The sequence below is a fragment of the Rhagoletis zephyria genome, unplaced genomic scaffold (genome assembly GCF_001687245.7).
Source record: "Rhagoletis zephyria isolate East Lansing unplaced genomic scaffold, Rhagoletis_zephyria_1.1 Rzeph_scaffold_01866, whole genome shotgun sequence".
NCBI classification, from domain to species: Eukaryota; Metazoa; Arthropoda; class Insecta; order Diptera; family Tephritidae; genus Rhagoletis; species Rhagoletis zephyria.
The window spans coordinates 32,494-57,977 of NW_016158950.1; the positions used below are offsets into that span (position 1 = coordinate 32,494).

Sequence of the window (25,484 nt, forward strand, 5' to 3'; positions counted from 1 at the left end):
GCATGTATGTACATACATATAGTGGTCCACGAAATAAAAGAATTGCGATATTTCGACCGGTTTTGGCATTTGTCTTTTGTTTATTTAATGCTTATTATTGTTTTTTTTTTTACAAAAGTCTAGCTGGTATACAACAAACACCATATAAATTCATATTTCAAACTTTGTACAAAAATTAGAAAAATTCTGCATATTTTCACCAAAATTTCAAACTTGTTGATCAGAGTTTTGGTATGGTTTGTAAACCATTTAATTCTAGTATAATGAAGTGCAAGTTTCAAGCTGCTATAAAATAACGTTAATTTTTGTAATTTTTTTTTGCTGGCCGTGTTTTCCATATAAAAGAAAATTGTCGAACATACTTTTGTATGGAAAAATGGTGAAACACCTTCAACCAAAAAATAATAATTTTTGTAAGCTGTCTGCAAATGTTTTTTGATGTTGGCTGTTGTCTGTCGCTTCACCTGAATATGTGAAAAGAAATTTCAAAGAATCGGCAAAGAATCGGCGAAAAAAGGCCGATGCCGATGCCGATGCTCAATTTTGTGCCGATACTAGCCGATGCCGATGCCGATGCCGATTAATCGGTCGGACTCTACCTAATATTATAAAATAAGTTCACCTAATTAAGACTGATTGTACCTAAAAAGTTACATCTTTCGTTTGTAGGCATATGAAAAAAGTGGGAAAAGCAACAACAGTTTATAAGCCAAACTTAGCACAGTGTGTATATCCCTGGCTCTTTAAGCTGGGGTCGTTGGATCGAATCCCAGTGAAGAAGTCTGATGAGGAGATGTGGTGATCTCCGAAATAGCAGCTATAACTTCTATCATTTATAAATAATTGTTTTCCCGAAATAGTTTTTAATTATAACCACCTTAAGCTTAATAAAAATTTCTTGTAATGTAGTTTTTTATTAATATAATTTTGTTTTAAATATGAGTATAAAAGGCGGATGTACTTTAAACTTGATTAGGTTTTTTTAAAAGCTAAGCTTATATCTACATGTAGACTACAGTCGAATGGGATTCGGAGAAGCTTTGTTTTTGTCTAATTTTGACTACTGAAAAATATTTGCGGAAAACACACTTTGCGAAATTTATTTTTTTATCCAGCTTTTTATAAAACAACAGGGAAATTCTGTTAATTTATCCGATTCCTTTGATAGGTGCAGCAAACCTAGAGAAATAAATATATTAAATGGCAAATATGGGTCAAAAAGCTATTTCCCCAACTTTAGAAAATATGAAATTTTGAGAAATCCTAGACACGGAACTACATTTATGGGCGAATACAATTTATAGTAAAGTTAAAAATGTTATAACATGCGGGGAACTTTAGTTTTAATGGTTTCAATAGATTCAAAAATGCATGCCAACAATTGCGAAGGTAGTATGTAGATTTGACACCATCATTCGAGAGGGGGTACGCCGGTCTAGGGCGCAATGACGTTTTATTAGATGGTTCTATCGATACTACCGAATTGTTCTATTTTTTTTTGCACTATCGAATGGTCGCTGGTCACTATCGATAGTCTTTGTTTGATGAAATATACATATTGTTTATATTATAGTACTACTTAGTATGTATTTCTTTGTTTTTGAAAATGGGAAATTGGCAACATTGATTTGCTTACACATCATTATTTTTTTCCTATTACCGGATGAACTTTTTGGGCTGGAGAGTTCATAATTTTACAGGTAAAGGTAACTCCATTACAACAAGAGTTTAGTTTTTCTGAATTATCCAACTCAAAGGCTTTAAAATGCCGTTATATTTATGTGTTTCGCAATCTCTTCTCGTTCTCGAGATACAAAATATAATATTGTGCGGCATCGCGGATGACTGGTGCAGACCCACCAAATAGTTTTGCAGATATCTGGGGATATATAGCACGTCGATTCAGCACTGCCAGTGTAAAATGCTTCTTGGCCGGATCGCCGAAGGTCAATGAAGACAGGTATACAGGCTTGTGGAGGTGGGGTGCCCGAGGTTCTTTGCCACTTGGATTCACTAGATTTATTTTCCAAAGATCGCTGTCTTGTCTTTTTGGCACCAGTTCCCTCGGCTTATAGGGTGCTAGGGTGCTATCAGACCTGCCGCTATTTCCTATTTTGCGCTTTTGACTAGCGGCGAGAAACCCTACTGTCCATTCTCGTTTGATTTTCCGCTCCACCGTCATCCAATTTTTAGGAAAAGCCGAGCTTGAAGCAAGCTTTTCGAGAGCTTTGGAGCAGCAGTGGCGCTGATCCAGGTCACCAGGCCCGGAAGGGGAGGTAAGCGGTTACCGACGCTTTGGAGTCGCGCTTGGAAAAACTCACGACACCCGGGATTAGGTGGGAGGGTAGATTTGATACAGGGTCACCTCTTGAATAATGCAATTTCTCTTCGCGCTCTGCCATCTTGATATGAGTTTGTCTAGGAGCCCGTGGGACTGATAGCCCATGGCGCTTTGGAACGCTTTATACACACCCTAATTTCGTTCGATCTTCAAGCTTACTTTCGTAGGACATGTGCTGTATTACGAGCAATGCATCTTATACGTATATTTGTACATACATATAAAGTAGATTACTCAATACTATATTAAATATTAAGTTTTCCTACTGGGATGTATTTATTTACATATGTGTATTTCCTTGGGGGATTAGCTAGCGTGCTATACACAATTAACTGCAGATTTTAAAAAACACACGCAATTACTTACATACTTTATCAACATTTAAATAATATGTATGTTGTTGATTTCAATATTTTAATAACTTTTATTATTTTTAAGCGTACGTTGACGCTTTCCTTATTTGTAAATAAGTACATATGTATATACATACATGAAATAAAAAAATGCAACAAGATTAATGACAATATATGTAAGTAATTGCATAGAGTAAACAAAATGTATTTCTTGTTGGAAATTATGACATCATTAGCAAGCAAAAAAATGTATTCAATTACCCATTAAGATGAGATCTTTTTTTGCACAATAATACAAACAATGAAGTATGAGTATAATTGCATATTTAAACACATAGATAAATGATAAGTTCACAAAAGCAGGCATTTAATCTGATTAGATATATCGATAAAAATAACTAGTACTTGTTAAGCAAAAAACAAAACCGACTTCAATTCTCATATAAAAATTTAGGAGTACCGTTAATTTCTTCATGATCCAATGATCGGATCTAAACCAAATTAGTAGAGAAAACAATTAAAAGCTAAACAATTTCGAAAAATGTTCATTGCTGTAACTTCCGATATAATTCGAATTTCGAAAAACTTTGAAACTTGTATTTTTCTTTTTTCGTTGTGAAGCATAAACAGATAACTGCACAAAAAAAGCTGGACCTTCGAAAAAATGGTGGCACACTTCACAAATTTTTACTCTAGTTCATTTGACATTTTTTTACCATTTAAATTTTAATACTAAAAAATTTATACAAAATTAAGCGCTTTCAGCTATATTACAACAAGTAAAAGTACAAGTATTCTAAAATATTTGCATACTTTAAAGAGTTTTTCATTACAAATATCGCGAAACAATATATAAATCACACGTATACGTAAATTGTTACGTAGGGTGTGAGACACCAGAACGACAGTTTTCGACTATATACATACACGCACTTGTTCACGACCAATCAAAGACTAAATGCTCGCGAACGATAGCTGTACTTGTTAGTTGCAGCTACAGGGAATTTTGCGACATCATGGCACCAAATGGTCAAACTGTACGTATTTCAAAACGGATCGGGTGTTTCACACCGACTATTCCACTACCTAAATTGGAATTCAACCTAAACTCGCACGAACAAAAAATTAGATCGTGATCAGATACCAACGCCACTTGGTTGAAAGGAAGTGCTGCTGTAGAAGGTGGGACAAAGCAGACAAACCAACAAAAATAACTGAATCTAAAATTTATTTGACAAGGGATCAAATCTAAGAAGTTTAATATTAAAATCACCAAATATAATGTCTTAATCAAGGGTCGCGGAGAGATATTCTTATTATGGTTATATACACACGAGTCCTAAACATTTGTGCACCTATTCGAGATCACGACAGTCAAAAACTCAATCTCGGATGTAGTAGAGTAACTTACGATTTCAACATTGAGACTGTTTCTGCAATACATGACGACTCAACCAGCTTTTCCACCTAAGCGGTCATGACGTAATAAATTATAGTTAGAGATAGAATAGAAATTATCTGGAATATCGACAATAAAACAGGTATCTGATACATAAATAACGCCAACAGAAGAATGCTCAAAAATGGTCTCAATACTGTCAACTTGACAGTGTCAAGTTTTTCAGTATTGCTTGGAAGAAAGGAGCTTTTTCAGATACATATGGGTGTTTCCATGATGAAGGACGTGCCATTCGTACGACTTTAGAGTTAAAAGAATCATACGAAAACGAAGTCCCTGATAAAAAAAAAAAGTTTACCGTTGTGAAGCTTTTATGCCGTCCTTTGGTTGACAAAAAAGTTAAGTGCGCTTGGGACACTGGTATTGAGAAAATCGATGAAAAGAAGGTCATAACGGACGTGACAAAAACAGAAGAGGTTTCAGAGTACCTGTAAAAATTAGCAAAACTCTGCGAATCCTGTGAGGTTTTCCTTTCTTATGGTCTGATTATGGCAACTTAACGTAACTTACGGCTCTCTCTTAAAAATTCTGTTAAATTGGTGTTGCTTATAATTGAACAGCCGAAACTTAACGTAACTTAATGCCACGTCGAAATCTGTTTCATTTTGATTCTCTAAGTTCTACGCTCCGTTAAGTTAAGTTAAGTTGCCATAATCAGGCTTTTAAACATTCTTTATGTAAATTACTCACCATTACAACCAATACATTTTTAATAAGAAGCAATTCGTTGTTGCTTTAGTTTTGAATTAATAGTTACGATCTCGTCCGAGTCCGGACTAGTCAGAATCAGTCAGATTTTACTGGAAATCGATCCCGTACTCGGTTTTCTGACTATTGAGAGGACAAAAAAGAGAGTAAATACGGTTCTCTCTCTGTCAGAATTTACCAGTTTAGGTCCGAGAATTTTTCGCTGGTAAATTCTTGTAAATAAGTCAAACGATCAGCTGCAGTGTGTTTGGCAACCAAATTGTAAACAAAAGAAAAGTGCACTCATGTTGAAAAGCATTTAATTACTTGTTTAAGTGGATTCTAATGAATTTGAAACTATTTTTGGTTATTTACATGTGTGAGCTGAGTGTGATTACATACAAAATAAGCAACAATTTACAACCAAAATTTGGAGGTTATGTTGAAGTTGACAGAAGTTACAATTTTTTACTAGAAAGCGATCCCGTACTTTACAATGTTACTCTCTCGCTCTGAGCGAATTTTTATTTTTCGACAGTTTTACTAGTTTTAGTCCGAGGAATACGGGATTGCACCTAAAATGTGATAACGGACGTGACATATCGGACGTGATAAATTTTATTTTTACAAATAATACATATATAATTCAATTTTGGTTTAACTTTTCCAGTTCTTCTCTCCACCGTTTCATGTTTTCACAACCTCTTTTCGCCGTCTGGACACGAAATTTAAAGTTACAAAGCCGTTTGAACACATTTACTTGCATTTTCGGTTTACATTTTTATGCAAACACCCATATGTATGTATCTACATATATAAATAAGTAAAAAAAAATGGAGACAACTTTCTAAAGAGGACTTATTAAGCCCTCTAATATTTGTGGCACTTGGTTTGTTACCGGGAAATTGCACAATCATTTTTCCCTTTAAATTTCCAATACACTCTAACACTTGCTCAATTTGGTGAATACCACTAATGATTCCTATTCCTAGTGGTATTTAATGCATATACTCAACTAAAATAAACTGTGGACCATTTCTGATATTTTGAAAATGGGTTTCGAAAATTACAAAAAAAATTATATTTATACCCGATCGCACTTGCTAACAAGCGTGTTATAAATTTGTCCACATAACGGTTGTTTGTAACAGCCAAAACGAATCGAGATATAGATATACAAATGTATACATAAATGATCAGAGTGAAAAAATAAATCGATTAAGCGGTGACTGTCTGTCCGTCCGTCCGTCTTTGCACACGATAAATCGAGTAAAAATTTTGATATCTTAACGAAACTTGGTATGTGTACTTCTTTTCAGCGTAAGATGGATGGTAACGAAAATGGTCGAGATCGGTCAATAACCACGCCTAAAACTGCGACATTTTAGTAACTACTGAAGCTTATTCACTCAAAATTGATATTTGCAATGATTTTTAGACGAAAAATAGGGATATTAAAAATTTTTGGTGGTTGGCCTGGGTACAATGTACGAAACGGCTGAAAATTTTTAGAATCGGAAAATAACCACGCCCACATCACATACAACAGTATTTTAGGGAAATACGAAATCTTCGAAAATCAGTATATACGGAAGCAAATTTATTTAAAATTGATCATTGCAATAACTTTTTAGCAAAAAATACGTTTATGACAAAATTTCGGTAACCGTTCGATCAAATTGTACCAAACTACAAAAATGTTGAAAATTATTGAAATCGGGCTAAAATTACGCCCACTTTTCATATCACGTTGAATTTCTGAAATACTTGAAACTTCGGTATTTCGAAATTTAATGACGCTAATTTACTCAAAATTGATAGTAACTAATCGAACTATATCGATATATATTATATTATATCGATATAATCGAAAAATATTAACATTATTATGGAATTTAGGAAAATGGGCGTCATACCGCATACATATATGTACCTATATACATAAGTTTTATCTCATTATGTCTAAATGACCGTTCTATCGAATATGTTTGAAAAAGAGGTAAAACCACCCCTGCTTACCATGTAGTGTTAGTCTTCCACGGTAATTTGAGATGTGCTACTCTTCGTAGGGAGCGACGATATAACATTCTATGGCTACAAAAAGTCCCGACTTTTACAGGAATATCAAAATTCTTTTGCGCTTGCCTTTAAGGGATCCTCATTTTTTTCCACTTTTTCTGCAAATCAAATTTACTTGTCTGTGTAATGTAGCCCGACTACTGTTAAGATTTTCTTTTGTAGCGCCAATTAAATGTAAAACGTTTGTCATATAAATATTTTTTTAACAAATAATTACTTGCGCAGATAGCAAAAGTAAAATTATAGAGTAGAAATATAATAGAACAATACAGCTGTCACACCTGTTAACCTCCGCACTCGCCTTTGCTTTATCAGCTCTCAAGTGTAATGTAATAATTTTGAAAACACTGATCAATCAAATACTTGTTTTAATTATGACAGCTACTTACAGGCGTATATAAATTACGTTAAGACCTATATGTTCGTTAATAGTATGCATATTCAACCCTGCAGGAAATATAACAAACGCCGTACTGGAAGTTTTGTATTAAATCAAACAAAGTCCTCGTCAAACTCTACTGGGTAATCCTTTGCAAACTATATTGGAAAAAAAAGTAATATGCGTGGAGTCAGTAACGTCGACAACGATGTTTAATTGTTGTTAACCAGTGTTGATGAAAATGGTCCTTAATCTGTCATAGTGAAAAAGGCTTCTGAAGTAAACACCCCGTTGTAATGTGACCAGTTTAACCGAACTTATTGTAAGCATTTGCTTCATTGGGGAAAATGGCAGGAGGAATTCAGTCTTGTTCGCGTCAAATTCCATTTTAATAACCGTTAACTATAATTGCGTTTCTATAAATCAGGTCTTCCCTGCTGGGTCAGCGTAATTATTTATTTATAATTAATTACATATTAACAGCAGAGTTGCCGTTTTGGGCTTTCCTACCAAAATTGGTAGAGGTTTTTAATTGGTAGGATGGTATGATGCTTAAAATTTTGCTAGGTTTTTTTGCTTATAAAAGAAAAGCATCTCTGGTTTGTTTTAGTATCACTTTTCAGCACTTGCTTGGCTAAATTGGGACAATATCAGTTTTACCTTTATTTTGTTTCTTGGATGGGTCTAACTGTTTGACATTATATCAAATACCTTTTTAAAAAACTGGTTTATTACTGGTATAGGCAGAATTTTACTAATTACCTTCGGCAATTCTCTGAACTCCTAAGCAATAAAAAGTTTTATCCACTGTGTATCTAAAGGGATGTCAAGTGATTGAATTGGTAGATGTAAATGCAAGTTTATAAATCAAATATATTCTTTTTTTCCTTTAAATGAAGTTGCGAATCCAAAATAGTTTCAACAATTAAAAGGTTGTTAAAATATTTTAAATGACATATTACATAGCAATTCAAAAAAGGAATCAAATCAAAGCAAAATCAGTTCCCACGCCCCCTTGTCCAATAACTCTCACTTTTCTCCTGCTCTCCTGAATTTGATTTCACATACATACATATCTCCATAGCAAGTTCCAGTACTCTCTCACAAATACTTCCAGAGATATGTATGCTTTATGAAAATTACAATTTGTTTGGGAGGGCCCACCACTCTTGATTTATCGAAACGTCTAAGACCATAAGTGCGAAAACCGTAGTAAGTGTGCCAAGTTTAGTTCTGATCGGAGAGCGGTTAAGGAAGTAGCCTATTTTTCAACCCAGGTCATAAATCATCTGTGTGCGAAATTTCATTTTCAAACAAGTGGCAACCCTCTTCAAAAATATCTTCGAAAATAAGCCCTTTTCAAATTTTCTTCGTTTGACGCCTGTATTGTAATATTTAATGGATCTTATTAATTTAATTTAATTTTTGTATCAGGTGGCAACTCTTAGAAAAGTGGTTCATTTTCCAATCTAGGCCATAAACTATCTGTGTGCGAAATTCCATGCAAATATGTTCAGTCGTTTCCGCGTGATGGAGCCCCAAACAGCCAAACAAAAACATACCAACTTTCATATTTATAATATTAGTAGGGTGGCAACTGTCTTCAAAAATATCTTCGAAATTAAGCTATCTTAAAATTTTGTCATTTGATACCTGTATTGTAATATTTGATTGATTTTGTACATATCTATGTTCCGTTCCGTAGTTTTCGCATGATTATTATTTTAATTAAACTTTCTTAACAGGTGGCAACTTAAAAAAAAAGTAGCCTAATTTTCAATCTAGGTCATAAACTATCTAAGTGCAAAATTTCACGCAAATCGGTTCAGATATTTCTACGTGATAACCCACCAAGCATCCAAACATACAAACTTTCACATTTATAGTATTTGTAGGATTAGAGCTGCCACGCCCCCTTTTCCGAATTCAGGAAAACTTCAGAGAAACCATCTGCGTGATAGCCCGAATATGCCGTATAAATTTTGTTGAATTCGGTGAAGCCGTTCTTAATTTATAAGGTAACACCAAAAACGTGCACTTGCGATTATATATACTGCTATTTTTCTCCATGAGTACGGAATTATCTCATATATCTATATACCAGTTTCCAGTACTCTACCACGAATATTTCTAGAGATATACAACATGAAAATTTTAGTTAGTATGGCAGGTGCCACGGCCCCTTATTATTTTTTTACTGAAATATTTGGTCCAACGTTTTTACCAACAATTCACGTTCACGTTTGGTTTGGTGGTCATAAGAAGGCATATTCTCTACTGTTGTCTTAGATAACCTAACGAAAGCGTTATGTTCGTGAAGAAGTTCTTGTGACAACAATGATCCGTTTAGTAGGTGGCAATTAAAAAATGGGGATTTATTTCAGACTAAATACCTTAAATATCTTACAATTGTATTTGTAGGCATTCATCAAGAATTGTCTCTATTCCATTTCGTGGTTGATTCAACAGTGGTAATTTGAATTTGATCCCTGGTGTCTCCGAATTACTCCATTTGACAATTTTTTATAAATAACTCGACTCCAGCGCCACCTTGCGCTTTTTTTGCGATAGCTTTGCCCCTACCGTTACCAATTTCTATATATCTCCAATATGAGCCAAATCGGATCATAAATACGATTTTTAGTAATAACTCGACTGCACCCCCACCTGGCGTTTTAAGTCGTGAACCAAAACTATATATGAAGTAACTCAAACACATAAACAAACTTCATTAAAATCATTTCGGTCGTTTAGGAGGAGTTCACTCAGAAACACACGTACCGAAGAATTATATATGTATGTACATATGTATTTACAAATAGGTAAAAGTTTCAATAGTTTTGGAAGGCACCACGCCCCCATTTCCAATAGCCCCCACTCAAAATTGATTCCAAATATTTCCATACCAAGTTTTAGGACTCTACCACAAATACTTCCAGAGATATGCGGTATGGAAAATTCGATTTATATGGAAGTTTCCAGGCTTCCTTGATATATCGAAATTATTATCAGTCTATAACCACCCTTGGAAAGTCCGCAGTGGGTGTCTCCCTTCTTCTTCTCCTTTATTGGTGCTGTAACCGCCTAGGCGATTTTGGCCGAGTCCAAAACAGCGCGCCAGTCATTTCTCTTCTGAGCCAATTGCCGCCAATTGGAAATACCAAGTGAAGCAAAGTCTTTCTCCGCCTGGTCTTTCCAACACAGAGGAGGCCTTCCTCTTCCTCTATTACCAGCAGCGCGGTTCGCGTTGAATACTTTCAGAGCTGGGGCGTTTCTGTCCATTCGAACAACATGGCCAAGCCAGCGAAGCCGCTGAATTTTAATTCGCTGCACTATGTCTATAACGTTGTAAAGCTCATATAGCTCATCAATCGTCTGCGGTACTCGCCGTCGCCAACACGTAAAGGCCCATAAATCCTCTACAAAATCTTTCTCTTGAATACTCCTCCTTGGTCCGCCTTATCGGATGTTGGCATTGCCCTTGCTTCTGCGCTATATGCCAGCACGGACATGATGAGTGACTTATAGAGAGGGGTTTTCGTACGTCGAGAGGGAACTTTACTTCTGAGTTGCCTACACAGTCCAAAGTGGCACATGTTGGCAAGAGTGAGAAACTAGCATTAGCCAATAAATAAATAAAAAAATTTAACATGACCAAAAAAGTACAGACTACATGATAATAACCAATGTAAAGGAGTTACAGAGCAAAAAGCATCATATCAAGGAGTTTTTTGATGGGACCTAATAAGAATATTGACTTGCTAGTACCGGTACTATTTCTTGCGCGTTTATTTGCCAACAGTTCTTCAACGGCTCGGCGCCACTGAGTCATTCACAATCGTATGCTGCGAATGGAATGCCACATTATACTAAAGTCATCCTTTCGACATAAGCTACTATTCCATATGAACACGGATATATTGATATGGGAACACAATAAAATCTCATTCGAGTCCATTGGACCCGGCCGGTAGGCAAAGGGCACCTGTAATGTCCATTCCACATCCACAATAAAAAGAGGAAAAAAACGGAACGTAATGTTTCAAAGAGTGAGCGTGGCACTTAAACAATTGTGGATCATATCGCAAGTGTACATATTTTTGTGTTATGAGGTGGGGTTTGGGTATTTAGAACATTTTCAAAAAATTGTCCCGGCTTTGCGTCACAACAAATCTGGCAGCCCTAATCCAGCGTAACATTATCAGGAACTTTTCGTGCGCTTTAGGATGATCCTCTTCCTTCTGTACTAGGGATCCGTCGACATCACTGATTTCCTTTTTAGTGACCCTAGTAATCGGTTTAACCGTCAAATGTAGTATTTTCTGCTAGTCCAAGTCTTAGAGTATTGTTGTACAATAGTCATATAACATTAGACATATGGTGGATAAGCTCATCTTGTGATAAAAAAAGATAGAATAGAAGAAATGGTTTCAAAGAGCTTGGTTACCCACGAACGTGTACGTAGCGTAGCGTAGACGTACGTAGAAACATATGCAGTTTGCTATTGATAGAAAGAGAGAGAAGCAAAGTAAACGCCACGGTCATGCGGTGGTGAGTTTTTGTTAACACGCAGATCCCATAAGATAGATTGTGTCAGCTGACACGTTCTCGGTTTTTACGTCCGTGAGTAACTGCGTTTTAACTTAACCTTTCCTAACCTAACCTAGCATAACCCAACAAAACCAAAGCGAATTCCTCAATTTTTTAAATCATATCAAATAAGTAACGCACTCAATAAAATTCTGCGCTCTCTTATTATTTGGTTATTTATTTTTTTTGTATAATTTTCAAAAGTTATCAGAAGTTATTCTGCCTTATCGTGAGTTTCGCCCGAAAAAAAAATTGACCCGAAATTTGTCATCCGCCCATAGTAAAACCATGGACACCAAAAGTGAAAAGTGAATCGGTTCGGTGAAAATGAAACTCATGATAAGGCTGATTAAGTTTTGGTGTTCATGTATCAAAAAAAAAAAAACAAAAACTTGCAAAGTAAATAGGGGAAAGCAAGTTACTGGATAATTTTTATATGAACAAAATTGAACTTAAAATAACGGATCCCGTACAACATTCACGTGAATACCACCAATGGACTGGATAAGAACGGCACGTGGATCCAATTGAATTTTCTGTGGCGTTTTGTCACAGGCCGTTACATAATGATTGCGATAGAAGTAGAGCAATCCCAACTTTGTTTGCATCATTGCGAAGCGTTCACCAATGCAATTATGGGGGCCAGTGCCGAATGGTATATATGCATTCATATTGTTGTCTTGCTTATTTTCAGGTAGAAAACGATCGGGATTAAATTGCTCGGGATCTTTGAAATTCTAAAAGAATACAAACAGAAAATATTCAAGTAAACGCGTTATAAAAGTTTTTTTAAGCATAAGATAAACAAAATGTCAGCTTCAAACAGAAGCACTCACCCTTGGATCCATTTGTACGGCATGATTTGCTACGTAGATAGGCATATCTTTAGGTACATCGAAATCTATGCCGAATTCCTTCAGCGAATAACCCTTTTCACCCGCTTTTGGCGTGCATACGCGATCGATGAAAGGTAATGGCGGATAACGGCGTAGCACTTCCTTTACAACATTATCCATATACTTCAGCCCCACTATCAGTTCGTAGGTCACCTTGCCGTCATTACTCTGCAAAGCTATGCGTATCTCTTCGCGCAAACGTTGCTGCATTTCGGGGTGACGCGCCATTTCGAACATTGTAAAAGACATGGTTGCTGATGTGGTCTCAAAGCCAGCCGAGAAGAAGATAGCTGCTTGTGCCGCCAAAGCGTCTCCTTCCAAAATGAATGGTTTTTTGCCTTCCTTCAGTTCTTTTTCAGCTTCACGTCGGAATTTAATCAAAGTATCGATGAGATCATTGCGTACAGCACCCGATCGCTCGCGTTCCTCCATAACATGATTGATGGTGTTGCGTAAGAAGACTGTCGTTTCTGCGGAGAAGACTTTGAAGCGGAATATTTTTACTAACATGGGTATAAAGAAGAAAGCTTTGAACTCCATGGCACGTAGCCAAGTGAAGGTGAAAATCCTTTTGCCACTCTTGCGGAAAATCCCATTGGGGTCATTAAGGCTGTTTGCCTGTACCCCATAAGCGGTGATTGCAATCACGTCAGTTGTATAGAGCGCATTCGGTTCCTTTACATCCAACACTGTAGAATTAGTTTTCGGATCCATTTTCAATGCGCACAAATACTTGTCATATTCGCGTGCAATCTGCGAGATGTGAGTAAAAAATTATATATTTAAATTATTTGCAAATGCATAGGAGCGGTTGTTATACATGTAATGTAAAAAATAATATTGTAAATAAGTAAATAAAATGTGACATCCAAGTGCATATTTACAGATTACTCATACGCAGAGGTGGGCACTAAATACCAGAAACAAGCGTGAGCTAAAAGTGAGAGTGTGTTAGTGTGCCTAATTCATTTTGCATTCTGTCGTATTCTCATCTGCGCTCTCGCTCTTTTAGCACCTGCTAAGGGTCTGATTATGCATCCTTCGCATAACTTCGCACAACCGTTTGTACCAGTACAATAAAAATGTAACTTAAGAAAATGTGAAGCAAAATCTAAACTCAACAGATCGCTAAACTTTTAAAAGTTCTGCTAATTTCTGGAATAAATACAAAATATTTACATAGTACATACGAAATTACAGTTTGAAGTTTATGCGAAGTTATGCGAAGTTGTGCGAAGTATATATAATCAGACTATAACTCTCTGCCCATGCCTGCCCGTACGCCACGATGCCCTAACCCCTCACTAATAAAGACTAGCCGCTGCGGGGAGTAACGTTACCTTATACAGACCTTAAGTTTGTTTACGCGAACACTAGTGCTAACTATTAACTAAGGGTATTCAGACTATACTCGTTAAGGTCTTAATTCGGTATTCGGTAACTCCCACCATTGTTTTGTTTTTGTAAATTACCGAATATATCATTACCAACTTAACGAGGTGGTTAGTCTGATAATGTAGTAATACACGCGTTAAAATGTCAGTTGATTCCTTTCTGTCACTTATTTTCTAGAATTTTCTCGTGCGAAAAGTGTATGCATTTTATCAAAAGTTCAATAAATCTTTCTGTTGTGGAATTCATAAATGTTTATAAATAAAAGGATTTCACGTCAGCTGATTCGAAAGTAATTTTAACCAGAAAAAGGATAAGGGGCGTTCGAAGTTGAAAGTATTACCGAGTTACCAGATAGCGAATTAATACATTAACGGGAATAGTCTGAATACCCTTACTGTATATTTTGTTCGAAAAAAGTAACTACTTTTGTGGGGTGATAGCCGCAAAAAAGTCAGACCTGGATACCGCTGCATTACACTTCAAATAGCTTGTAACTTACTACTTTTAGACATAAAATATCAATAAACAAACATTTTGTTATTTCTTTACATTTTTTTTTTATATTTTTATTTATTTAATTTACATTCAACATTGCATATTTGTATATTTTTTTACATATCCTGCAGTAGGTGGTCCTATATCCGAATTCCATCAGACATAACATAAAAATGATAATATAAAATTTCGAACTTCATTTTATTTGACCTGAATACGAAAAAAGATTTGTGAAGTGCAGAAAAATATGTATTCAAAGCAATTTTAGTATGAGGATTTTTAAATAGAAACTTGTAAAGAAAACAAACTTTACAACTCACCGGTTTTGTCATAGCTAATTAAAAGTGGGGTATTTATCGAAATCCCGCCAAAAAGCTAACTACAAGTTAGTTATATTTTGCAATTGATAATTTTTCACTGCAGGGTCACTACGTACATATGTATTTAATTTCAAATGAAGTATGATTTAGAGCACAGATCGTCTTTCACTCGATAGTTTTTTGACGTAGAATATGTCTTACGCTTCGATATGGATGCCGAGCTCACATGTTGTAGTTGTAATGTTTAGAGCAGCCAACTCATACGCACACTTACGCAATCACATGTTGCGCATGTGTTCGAAGTAGGGATGTTGCGAATGTGGAATTTTAGACATCCGCGGATGCGAATGCGGATGTCAAATATTTGTAAGAAATAATTTTGGTGAGTACATTAGGTGGTTTAGTTAAATAAAAAATGGAAAAGTTAGTAATTTTTAATAATGTTTTCTTTTATTTAGGACTTAAATTAAAAAATTGGAACATTGTATTTAATAAAGAGTAATTTTGCTGCCTTTTCGGGTTACAGGTCGTAAATCAAACCTGCTCCACTAAATAACTACTCGCTCGAGGCAACAAACTTGAAACTTGATAAAATTGTGAATTCTTTTCGATTGACGCTGCACCAGTTGAGAGGACTTTCAGTTAAGTATATTTCTTTTTCTATTGTGGTGCAATGATTCCTTTTTGAGAATTGCATCAGGGCTGCAAATTTTAGATGTATCCTCCTGACTTTCATCTTCACAATCTAGCATCATGGCAAGATCGTTGTTTTAACACCGTTGTATTCCAATTTGGAGAACCAATTCTTTTGGCAGTTTCAGAATTTGGAGAACCTGTTATGTCACCAGCGTTTTTTCGATTTTAGTTTTTGTAATTCATTTTTAATCCTATCATCTGTGACTGGTTTGAAATATGTGTGCTTATAGCGAGGTTGTGAATACATAGGTGGAAATGGCAAATAAATTGCTATTTTCTAGGAATGAAAATTTCGAAGAAAATTCTGTTCTGAAAGTCGTGGCTGCCAGCAATTCTGCTGTTTAAAATCAGAATATTTTGTTAAAAAGGTACCTGGTTTTTATAATAATTTGAATTATTGGAATCACGGACGATAAAGGTTTGAGATCTGCTTAGTTCCTGGGTTTGGATTCACCTGTAATGAATATCTTGTAATTTATTTTTATTAGTTAGCTGAGCTCGGCTTTTCCTAGTTGCAGGCAATCACAATTAATTACTCACCGCTGTCGGATCAAGAAGTGAATTTTGGATTTTTTGAACAGACCTTTGACAAATAATATTCGATAGTTCCATAATTTTTACCTAATTAAAGGTGATCTTTTAACGCGCTCTTTATTGCCAGCCGTTGAACATTTGCGCTGGAAATACCTACTCTTATCTTGGCTTTAAATTACGAAAGAAGGGGTACGTAGGGGACAGTCTGAAAGTAGCATCTCCACAGGCAAAAAATGTTAGGTAAAATTTTTTGTTTGCCAGATATACNGTAGGGGACAGTCTGAAAGTAGCATCTCCACAGGCAAAAAATGTTAGGTAAAATTTTTTGTTTTGTGTTTTATCAGTGCACTTGCACTATATTCGCATTCGCAAAAGCTCCGCATTGATTATGACAAATGCAAATGCGAATGTTAAAATGTATTTGGAAGTTCCGTGGTTGCGAATGCGAATATTCGCAACAACCTTGGTGTGAATACCTAAATATTTTGCTTTATCCCAATCTCGAAAAATATTTTGTGGAAATTTTGCAATAGAATATTGCTGTATTGTACCAGTCTTTTGACTACAATACCAATAGCCCAATATAAAAATGCACATATCTATACAATGTACCAATCGAGTGACACTGCCTTAAAAATTTACACAATTAAATAAAATAAAAATTCAACAAAACTGAACACTTAATATTCTCCGAATATTCCTGATTTGGATCGTTAGCATCTGCTTACCTCAGAATATATTCAATGCGGCTTTCACAGTGCATTTCACACAGCTTTCGAGGATTCGATTTTAAAGAAATTTTCCTTAAATTTCTTCTACAGACAATAGCGAAGAACATAGTTATAAATCATCAAACATTTTTATCTTAAAATTAAATCGCACAAGGTGACTTATGTATTTAATTCTTTTTAGTTTTTAAGATAGGTTGCCATATCTTAAAATATGGTATAGAGCTCTTTCAAACACGTTTCGTTTGATATCCGTACTGTTATATTGGATAAGTATTTTTGTTATTTAAATAACCTTTTTGAATTTCTTTCGATAGGTGGCAACCCTATTTCTTTTTTTCTACATTAAAATTTTTGTATACGTTCTCAGTGCAATCGCATTATCGCAGCGCATTCAAATTAAAACTGTTTTTGATATTTTAAATATCTGGCAACACCATTTTTTTATTTATTTTTTCTTTACAAACAAACAAAACGAACTAAAAACGAACCAAATCCCTTGAGCTGTTCCTGAGTAAAGGTGGATCAGAATAGCATGCGTATCCGTATGCGTATGTTTGACATTTACGCTTGGAAGTCAAAATCCATAAAACTTTCTTACGTTTAAATGTGTTGCTATGTATGTGCTGCCATACAAATTTGTCCATTCACCTACGCTTGTACACTCATGCTATTGAGATCCGCCTTTATGCGATAACAAACGAAGTCATTTTGATATATAAAGATAAGTGAAAAAATTATATGGCAGCATGATTCCGTCACGGCTCTCTTTCCACTTGGAAATTTAACTTAGAAATCAAAAATCTAAAGTTCTCCAAGTTTCTGAGTAAAGTTTTTTTTGCCTGATTTACCATTTTCAGGTCAATTATAAAGACATACAGATGCATTAATGTAAAAGAGTATGTGATATTTAAGGAACCAAAATTTTTGGTTTTTATCATTATCATATATGTATTTCTGCTTAAAAAAAAAAACAAAAAAAAAATCGCACATTTATATCTGGTCAAAGCAACCCAGCAAACATTTGGAGTCATAAATGAGTCTTTAAAGAGTCCTATTTCGGAGCCTTTACGCTCATAATAAGCTAATTTAAGAGTCCGATATGAGCGGCGTTTCCCTTCCTCCGAAGGTCGACTTATATGAGCTTAAATGCATACCAGCGTTGCCACTTTGGTAAATTGTTACCAAAATTGGTAGAAAAAAATTGGGTTGGTAAAAAGGTAAATTTTGTCTCATTTTGGTAGATTTTTGATGAACTTTCCGTTCCCGATTTATTTTTCGTAGTTATCTTTAAATATATTAAAAATTTCTTTGCATACATTTTATATAATTACATACGTATAAATGTATATCGATATAAGGCGAACATATCTCGCTCCATTCAAACTAATTTTACTGGAATCCCGAGGAGCTTTTGATTGCCTAAATCTTTTAAATGATTATTTAAATATAACAAAAAAAATTGACAGGTATGTAATTACGCACTATGATTGTTCGCAAAAAAATTAAATCAATACCATTTTTTATCAATGGAAAAAAAATAAAAAAATCAACGGGAATTTTAAGTAGCACATTGTTGGCTATACTCAAATAGTATTTGCTTTAAAACTCCATACCTTAAATTGTTCTAAAAATTCAGAGTAAAAAATTCGAAATTTAGAAGAAAATTTTTGGAATTTTTCTATATGTTGTATATAGTTTGAATCCTCGATTTTTATGGATTTAGTTAAAGCAATAAAAAATTTTTACTCGAAAAATACTGCGAATATTAAAAAAAATCACTTTTTTGAGTCACGGTATTTGTCTATAATAACTCGGGTTGAAGTTTTTCAAATAATGAAGTTTCATTGTTGCCTTTAGTTTCATCACTTTCGCTTTTGTTTGAAGGAAACTGAGAATATGCCAATAATATGACTCAAATACCGTATAACTAGTTAAATAAAAAGTTCTTAAAAACAATTTTAATTCTTATTGAAATAACTAAAAAAATAAAGAAAAGTATAGTTTTAATTAAAATAAATAAAAAATAACAAAACTATAGTTTCGATTAAAATAATTATAAAAAGTTATTGGTAGATATTTCCCAGATTTGGTAGATTTTTTTCAAGTGGATGGTAAATATTTTTTTTCGTCAGTGGCAACCCTGATGCATACATCAAATGAGCCTCAATATGAATCGTATTGGACTCTTATTGACCTCACATACGGCTCATTTTGGACTCTTTTAAAAAAATGTTTAGCTTCATATATGAATCACTAGCTTTTGCCCGCAGCTTCGCCCGCGTGAGGTTTGGTTTAACGTAAATCTTTTAAATGTAACAAAGAAGGAAACATATCATTTAACCATTTAAATACAACAACTTTTATTATAAAAAGTTAAGCAATTCAAATTAATGACATCTACTGTTATACATTTCGCAAACAACGGTTCGGGACTTATTGTATTGGACATGTATCTACCCTGCCGCAGTGCCATGCTCGATGACAAGTAGCGTCTGCCGAAAATCTACTGCGAGCAGTACGACTACTTCACCCATCAGCAAACGGGCTTCGACCGAGTGCCTCGACTGCACTTGTGACGCTTGTGTGACATCGTACATTTTCCCAAAACATTAAATTGCATTGTTGCAACATAGACCCCCCGCCAATGTTTTGCTAATGTTGCAAGTTGATGTATCCCGACTCGCAAGGTTGAGAGGGAGTTTAAGCGGCGAGTGTGCAGTTCTTCCACCGCTGAGCAAGTACGCTCATACCCTTGAGGAGTATTTTGTGGAAAATTTGCCTATGCTCGGGAAATAAATCATTTAGGTTCTGTTTCGATGGCTTGAGCCGCCAAGTTCGTGGTGTTATAATTCAACTCCCTGAATAACTCATCGGACAGTTCTCCCATGGGCGAGCCAAAATCCCAAATCCGTTACCCACTACTGAGAAAAGTCTATCCGCAATTAGTCTCAGAGCTTCGTCGTGCTGTTTCTAAAAACCTGTGGGCGATGTCTTTAAAAGAAGCGGTTTTATACTTTTCATATAGTTGCAGGTATTTGACACCTATATTTAAATATTTCATTTAACTTGTCGATTAAAGTGATTTTAAATTTCTAAACGGGCGACAACTCTCTTCAGAAATATTTTCGAAAGGAAACTTTCTTAACCCTCTGTCGTTTGATACATATATTAACTTTGAACTTTTTAAGTAAATTGATTATGAATTTCTTAACAGGCGGCAACACTCTTCAGAAATATTTAGAAATAAATTTGTTTTAAACTTTTCTCATTTGGTACCCATACTAAAATATTTGATTTAAATAGTTAATTTAATTAGTTTTCTATTTATAAAAAGGTACCCACATTGTTGTAATATTTCATCTGACTTAACAAATAGTTGATTTTAACTTTTGAAAAAGTGGCAACGCCCTTCATAAAAATATCCTGTATGTTAATCCAGGCCATAGCCTAAAAGTGTGCCAAATTTCATTTGCAGTGTTGGCATGAAAGAAAAACAAACATTTACACTCACTAACTCACAAACTTTCCCATTTATAATGTTAGTAGGCTTGATAAAACGATTTTAAATTTCTAAATGGGTGGCAACTCTCTCTCGCTCGATTTCAATACTAAAACATTTCCTTTATCCTTTAGAGTAAATTGGATTCTAATTTCTTAGTAGGTTTCGACCGCACAGTGGTGGTACATATCAATTCATACGTACATTTAATTTAAAATATTTTGATGTATTTGTATAACTACCACCAAATGAAGTAAAAAAAGACAAATCCGAAAATAGTTTAGTGGGATTTTTTGTTTTACGTAAGTTTTTATGGCGTTACCAAAGAGAGAGAAAACTTAAAATTTAGTTATTACTCCCATAAATAATTTTTGTTATTACTTAATGATAATTTGCTAAAGTCCTAATCATCATTAATTATAAGTTAAACACCACTATTATCCTCATCATTATCTTCATTACTATTTTCATCATCAACATCACCCACATCATCTCTCTTTTAGGTAATTTTTTATATGATAGTGAATACGAATTTTAAAAATGTTCTCTTCAACAATTATCTACATGTTTTTGTTAAGCCTAGAAAATAATTAGACTATAAAACCTTTAATAATCATCTTCGCTTGCATCATTGTCATCACTATCAACATCTTCATCATCGCTATAAGGCTGTGTAATTAATAACTGTTGTGCTTCTTTCGACAAATACTGAGTTTTTTTAAGGTATTTTTCTCATACTTGCTACAACATGGTCGGAATTAATCAAAAGTCTATTGAATATATTTTCATTCGTCTTTTTTCTGTTGCACTTTCGAGAAAAATGTTCTCTGTAGCTCTTAAAATCTTTGTTTCGCGCCTCTAGATCTGACAATTGACGTTTATTTTGTTTTGAACACGGAAACCCTATAGAGTACTCAAGCCAACTTTGCTTTAAAAAAACGTTCTTCGTGTCTACAGGGCCTATTCCAACGAATTTTTGAACTCAGATATGAAATATCTCAACTTTTCATTAAATTCGTTTAAATTTTCATCAGATGGCCTGATGCGATATTTCATTTGTCCCGCTAAAACGTTAAATTTTTCATTGAATTGATCGCAGCAGAGTTTTTCACTATTTCATAAAGGCTTTGACGAGTAACCCAAATGATATTTGAGCTCGTTCCTATAAAGAAAATAATGATATAATTAGGCCTTCAAAGTTATGGTTATTCTCCGTTTAGCCGTCTAGTTAAAAATATTAGTTAAAAATATCATCACTAAAAATATGCAATATGTACCATCTTTACTGTTTCACATATACGCTATAAATCATTGAACAAGTACTTAAATTACGTCATTCTAAGCTATTATTGTAAAATTTAATAGGCCCAAATTTTATTTTATAAGTCTGAGCAGATATGTACATAAATGTATACATACTTTCTTTGAAACAAAACAGTAGCCTACTTTTGATAATATATGTATGTAAGTATGCACCTAATAGCTATGCCGAATGTGGGGTAAAAAAAAATATATATAAATATATAAATAAATAGTAACTGAGCAAACAACGAAGACAATAACAATATTACTTTCTTGTTTGTTTTGTACTTATTTTGCACTCGTTATATTTGGTTTTGTTCTTCATCGAGAATTTCATGTATGTATATTTCACCAACGAGGTTATATTATATACATCGATATACTAAAAAAGTGTGCAGATATGCCACAACTTTTTTTTACAGAATGACACTACAACGTCCTAGGTATATGCAAATGATTACACTTTAGCTTGATCGCATCTACTTCTCAACTATATGTCTACGTATATACATACATACATATATGTACATACATCAGTTTTCGATAGGCCAGATAGTTTCTAAGAAATCAATTAATGACTCCAGATTTTTCGTTTTTTTTTTGTGAAAAATTTAAAAAATTCTAACTTTAACAGGGGAAAAATAAAAAAATTACGACTGTTTTGTTTCTTTATTATTTTTGTTGTTAATTAGTTTCTCAGAAACTATCAGGCCTATCGAAAAGTGATTTTTACAAAATTAACTCGCAAAACTCGATTTTCGAAATCACCGAGCAATTCCACATAGGAATTGGACAGTGGCATCCATAGAACGTGCTTGCTGTAAACCATTGATACCAAACATGGTTGCCACTCGCCAACATTTTTTTCTACCAAAATCTCTTAAGAAAAGTTACCAAAAGTGACCAAATCTTCGCTACCAAAATCTTCACTTCTTCAGTGAGAAAAAAATATGCTGAATAACACTGCTATATTTCATAACAAATACTTACAGCCCGGTTCTGTGCACTTAATAAATTCAATATTTTTATAATTTGTCAATTTTTGATTATTTATCAAGACACAGAACTTTAAATCTATTTTCTTGATAAATTATCAAGATTGAAAATGCTATTGACAATTATAATTTTTTTATTAGAAAATATTTTTCTATCAATTAATTACTGCACGATTTTCCATCATCCCTTGTCAAATTTGGTTTGGAGACAAACCGGTTTCAGTGTAATTTTTCGTTCGGAATGTGCCGATACTTGGGCCTGCGACTCACGGAATAATAGCACCGGCACACAAAAAAAGTGGCGGGTGCTTTTAACCGTTCGTTTGACTCGTGCGAAATTTCGAGTAAATTGCGAAAATTGCTATTTTTTGCTATTTTTTCGGTTGTTCATAATTTACTGTACGTCGAAATATATGTCGGTAGGTGTCGAAATACATGTCGGTAGATGGGTCTGGTAAAAAGCATGGACCTTACCAAAAATTGTCGATGGCCAGTATTAAAATATGAGAGGGTAGAATTCAAAATTTATCGCAAAAATTTTAAAGTTCTTTTAAAAGTGCAGCCCATGGTGCTGCCAAGGTAATTCAAATATTACCAGTATTCGAATATGAGATGACTCTAATTTAATAGAAGCAATTTTGTAAAAGTGTCAGTAGTGCTGCCACTGAAAGTCGAAGGGTTTTTATAATTATGCATATTCAAAACATAATTCATGGAAATGTTATAGATTTGTGCCAAAAATGCGCGACATTTTTTTGTTTTCACTCTTTCTGGTTGTTTAGGCTTCTAACTTGTTACATATTTTACATACGTTAGTACATTTACGCACTTACCTCCTCGATCAGTGGAAACATTTGTTTCATCCGGCCACTTGAGAAAACGGGCGTCAACTTCACGCGTATCTCCTTCCATCTGGGATTCTTCGCAAAGAACAAACTATTTGAGCCCAACGAGTCGGAGTGCGGATCGGAAGCGGAATGACGATTTGAGAAATAATTGAAATCCTTAATCAAAATTGTTTTGATCAGCTCCAAATCGCGTATCAACAAAGAAGGTTTATTGAAAACGTATATGCCAACCGCTGCATGATCCTTAGCCTTTTCATGATTATACAAATACTGGAACCACGAACAAGGATCACTCTCAGAATTGATAATACCCTTGAGATTGCCAAAAATCATTGTCGGCTCAATATAAGGCACACGATGACGCCGCCAATACGAATATTGATATTGTAGCCACAGGTAAAGTGCGAAGAAGAAGAAGGCCAGAGTGGCTAAGATCTCAGTTAAGTGGGCGTTTAAGGCGCCCGCAACGCCCGAGAGCATATTTATGGCGACCATAGTTTCCCAAGTGATTTTGTTCACTAACGTCGATATTATTTATTTTTCTAATAATAGATATATCAAATTGCAATTATTAGAGTAATAATTCACGTTAGAACACAATATGAACAAATTAGTTTAAACTGATTGCGAGTGGTGGGTGCCTAAGCGCTTTTATACCGCTATCAAGAGTGTTCATTTGTGCGTATCAAACGATAACGAACGTATCAAATGGCAACACCAAATTTGGTAACTGAGTAACAGTGTTGCCAGATTTTATTTTCAAAAAACTGTGAATTCCCAAGAAAAAAACTGTATTTTCAACAAAAAACTATAACTTTCAGACACGAAGGGATTTTTGGAATGTTAAGGTTTTTTTAACCGTATGATTGGAATGCAGCTGACTTCTTTTTAATCAAAGAAGAAAATACGGAGTTGCCTCTCTTTTGCACTTAAAAATTTACTTACGAAAAAACGAAAATAAATATTTTAATGCATTCTTTAAAATCTGATGGCCTTATTCATAAAAAATAAAGTAGGCTTAAAGAGCTTTATAAATTGAAGTTTTCATACATTTTTCAATTTATAAACCTTCTATAAAGATACTATATTTTTTATGAATAAGGCCATGAGGTTTTTACAAAACTGTAATTTTTACAGGGGGGTAATTTAAAGAAAACGGTAAGCTTGCCTCAAACTGTGAATATGGCAACATTCCTGAGTGAGCTCCTCTGTGTGTGTGTGTGCGCGACTGCCCCTCGTATAGCGTATTGCACATCCTATCTACATATGTATTTATTTAGGAGTAAAGTTCAACAAGTTGCAAAACGTACATATCCCCTGATATCCCGCGAGAAAATGGGTATTGCATTATTTCTGCCATCATGAAAACATTGACGATTGTGATTGAATGAAATCAAGCGTCCCAGCATAAGCAAATGGGTAATGTAAAATCGAAAATTTTAAACCTTTGAATCATTTAAAATATCGAATTATTGCACCTATACACTGAGCCGATAGCATGGTTTCATGGTTAGTAAGCCGATTGTAAGCAATGTAATTCAAGTTGAACATTTGAGAACAAAATTCGTATGTCTGGCTGTAACTGAACGTGCAGAGGTGATTGCTGTTATTTGTTGGCTTCCAGCAATACGAATGCCGTCAGCGCGAAATATCATTTTTATCTCTTTCTGTTTTTGGTTTTTCTTAATTACGAAAAAGCCTCTGTGAAGTGCAGAACCAAATAAAACGACGTTGTAGCCGCTACAACAACAACAACAACAACAAAAATTTAAGTTGAACATTTGCAGACACTTATATTAAGCGGCTGTAGCTGAGTGTGCGGAGATGCTTTCTGTTGTTTGCTAACGTTCATGCGGTTTCAAATCTCACCTTGTTAAAATGATAA

The 25,484-nt window shown here is 34.6% G+C and overlaps 1 protein-coding gene across 1 annotated transcript; it reads right to left on the minus strand.

Annotated features, from left to right (window-relative positions):
• Positions 1-12,247: 12,247 nt before the first annotated feature.
• On the minus strand, positions 12,248-24,094 carry LOC108365428 (probable cytochrome P450 6g2). The gene is made up of 3 exons (XM_017619443.1): positions 23,585-24,094; positions 12,725-13,537; positions 12,248-12,625 (listed from the first exon to the last, which is right to left on the minus strand). The coding sequence occupies exons 1-3, from the start codon at positions 24,092-24,094 to the stop codon at positions 12,341-12,343; spliced, it is 1,608 nt and encodes a 535-aa protein (XP_017474932.1). The 3' UTR covers positions 12,248-12,340.
• Positions 24,095-25,484: the final 1,390 nt, after the last annotated feature.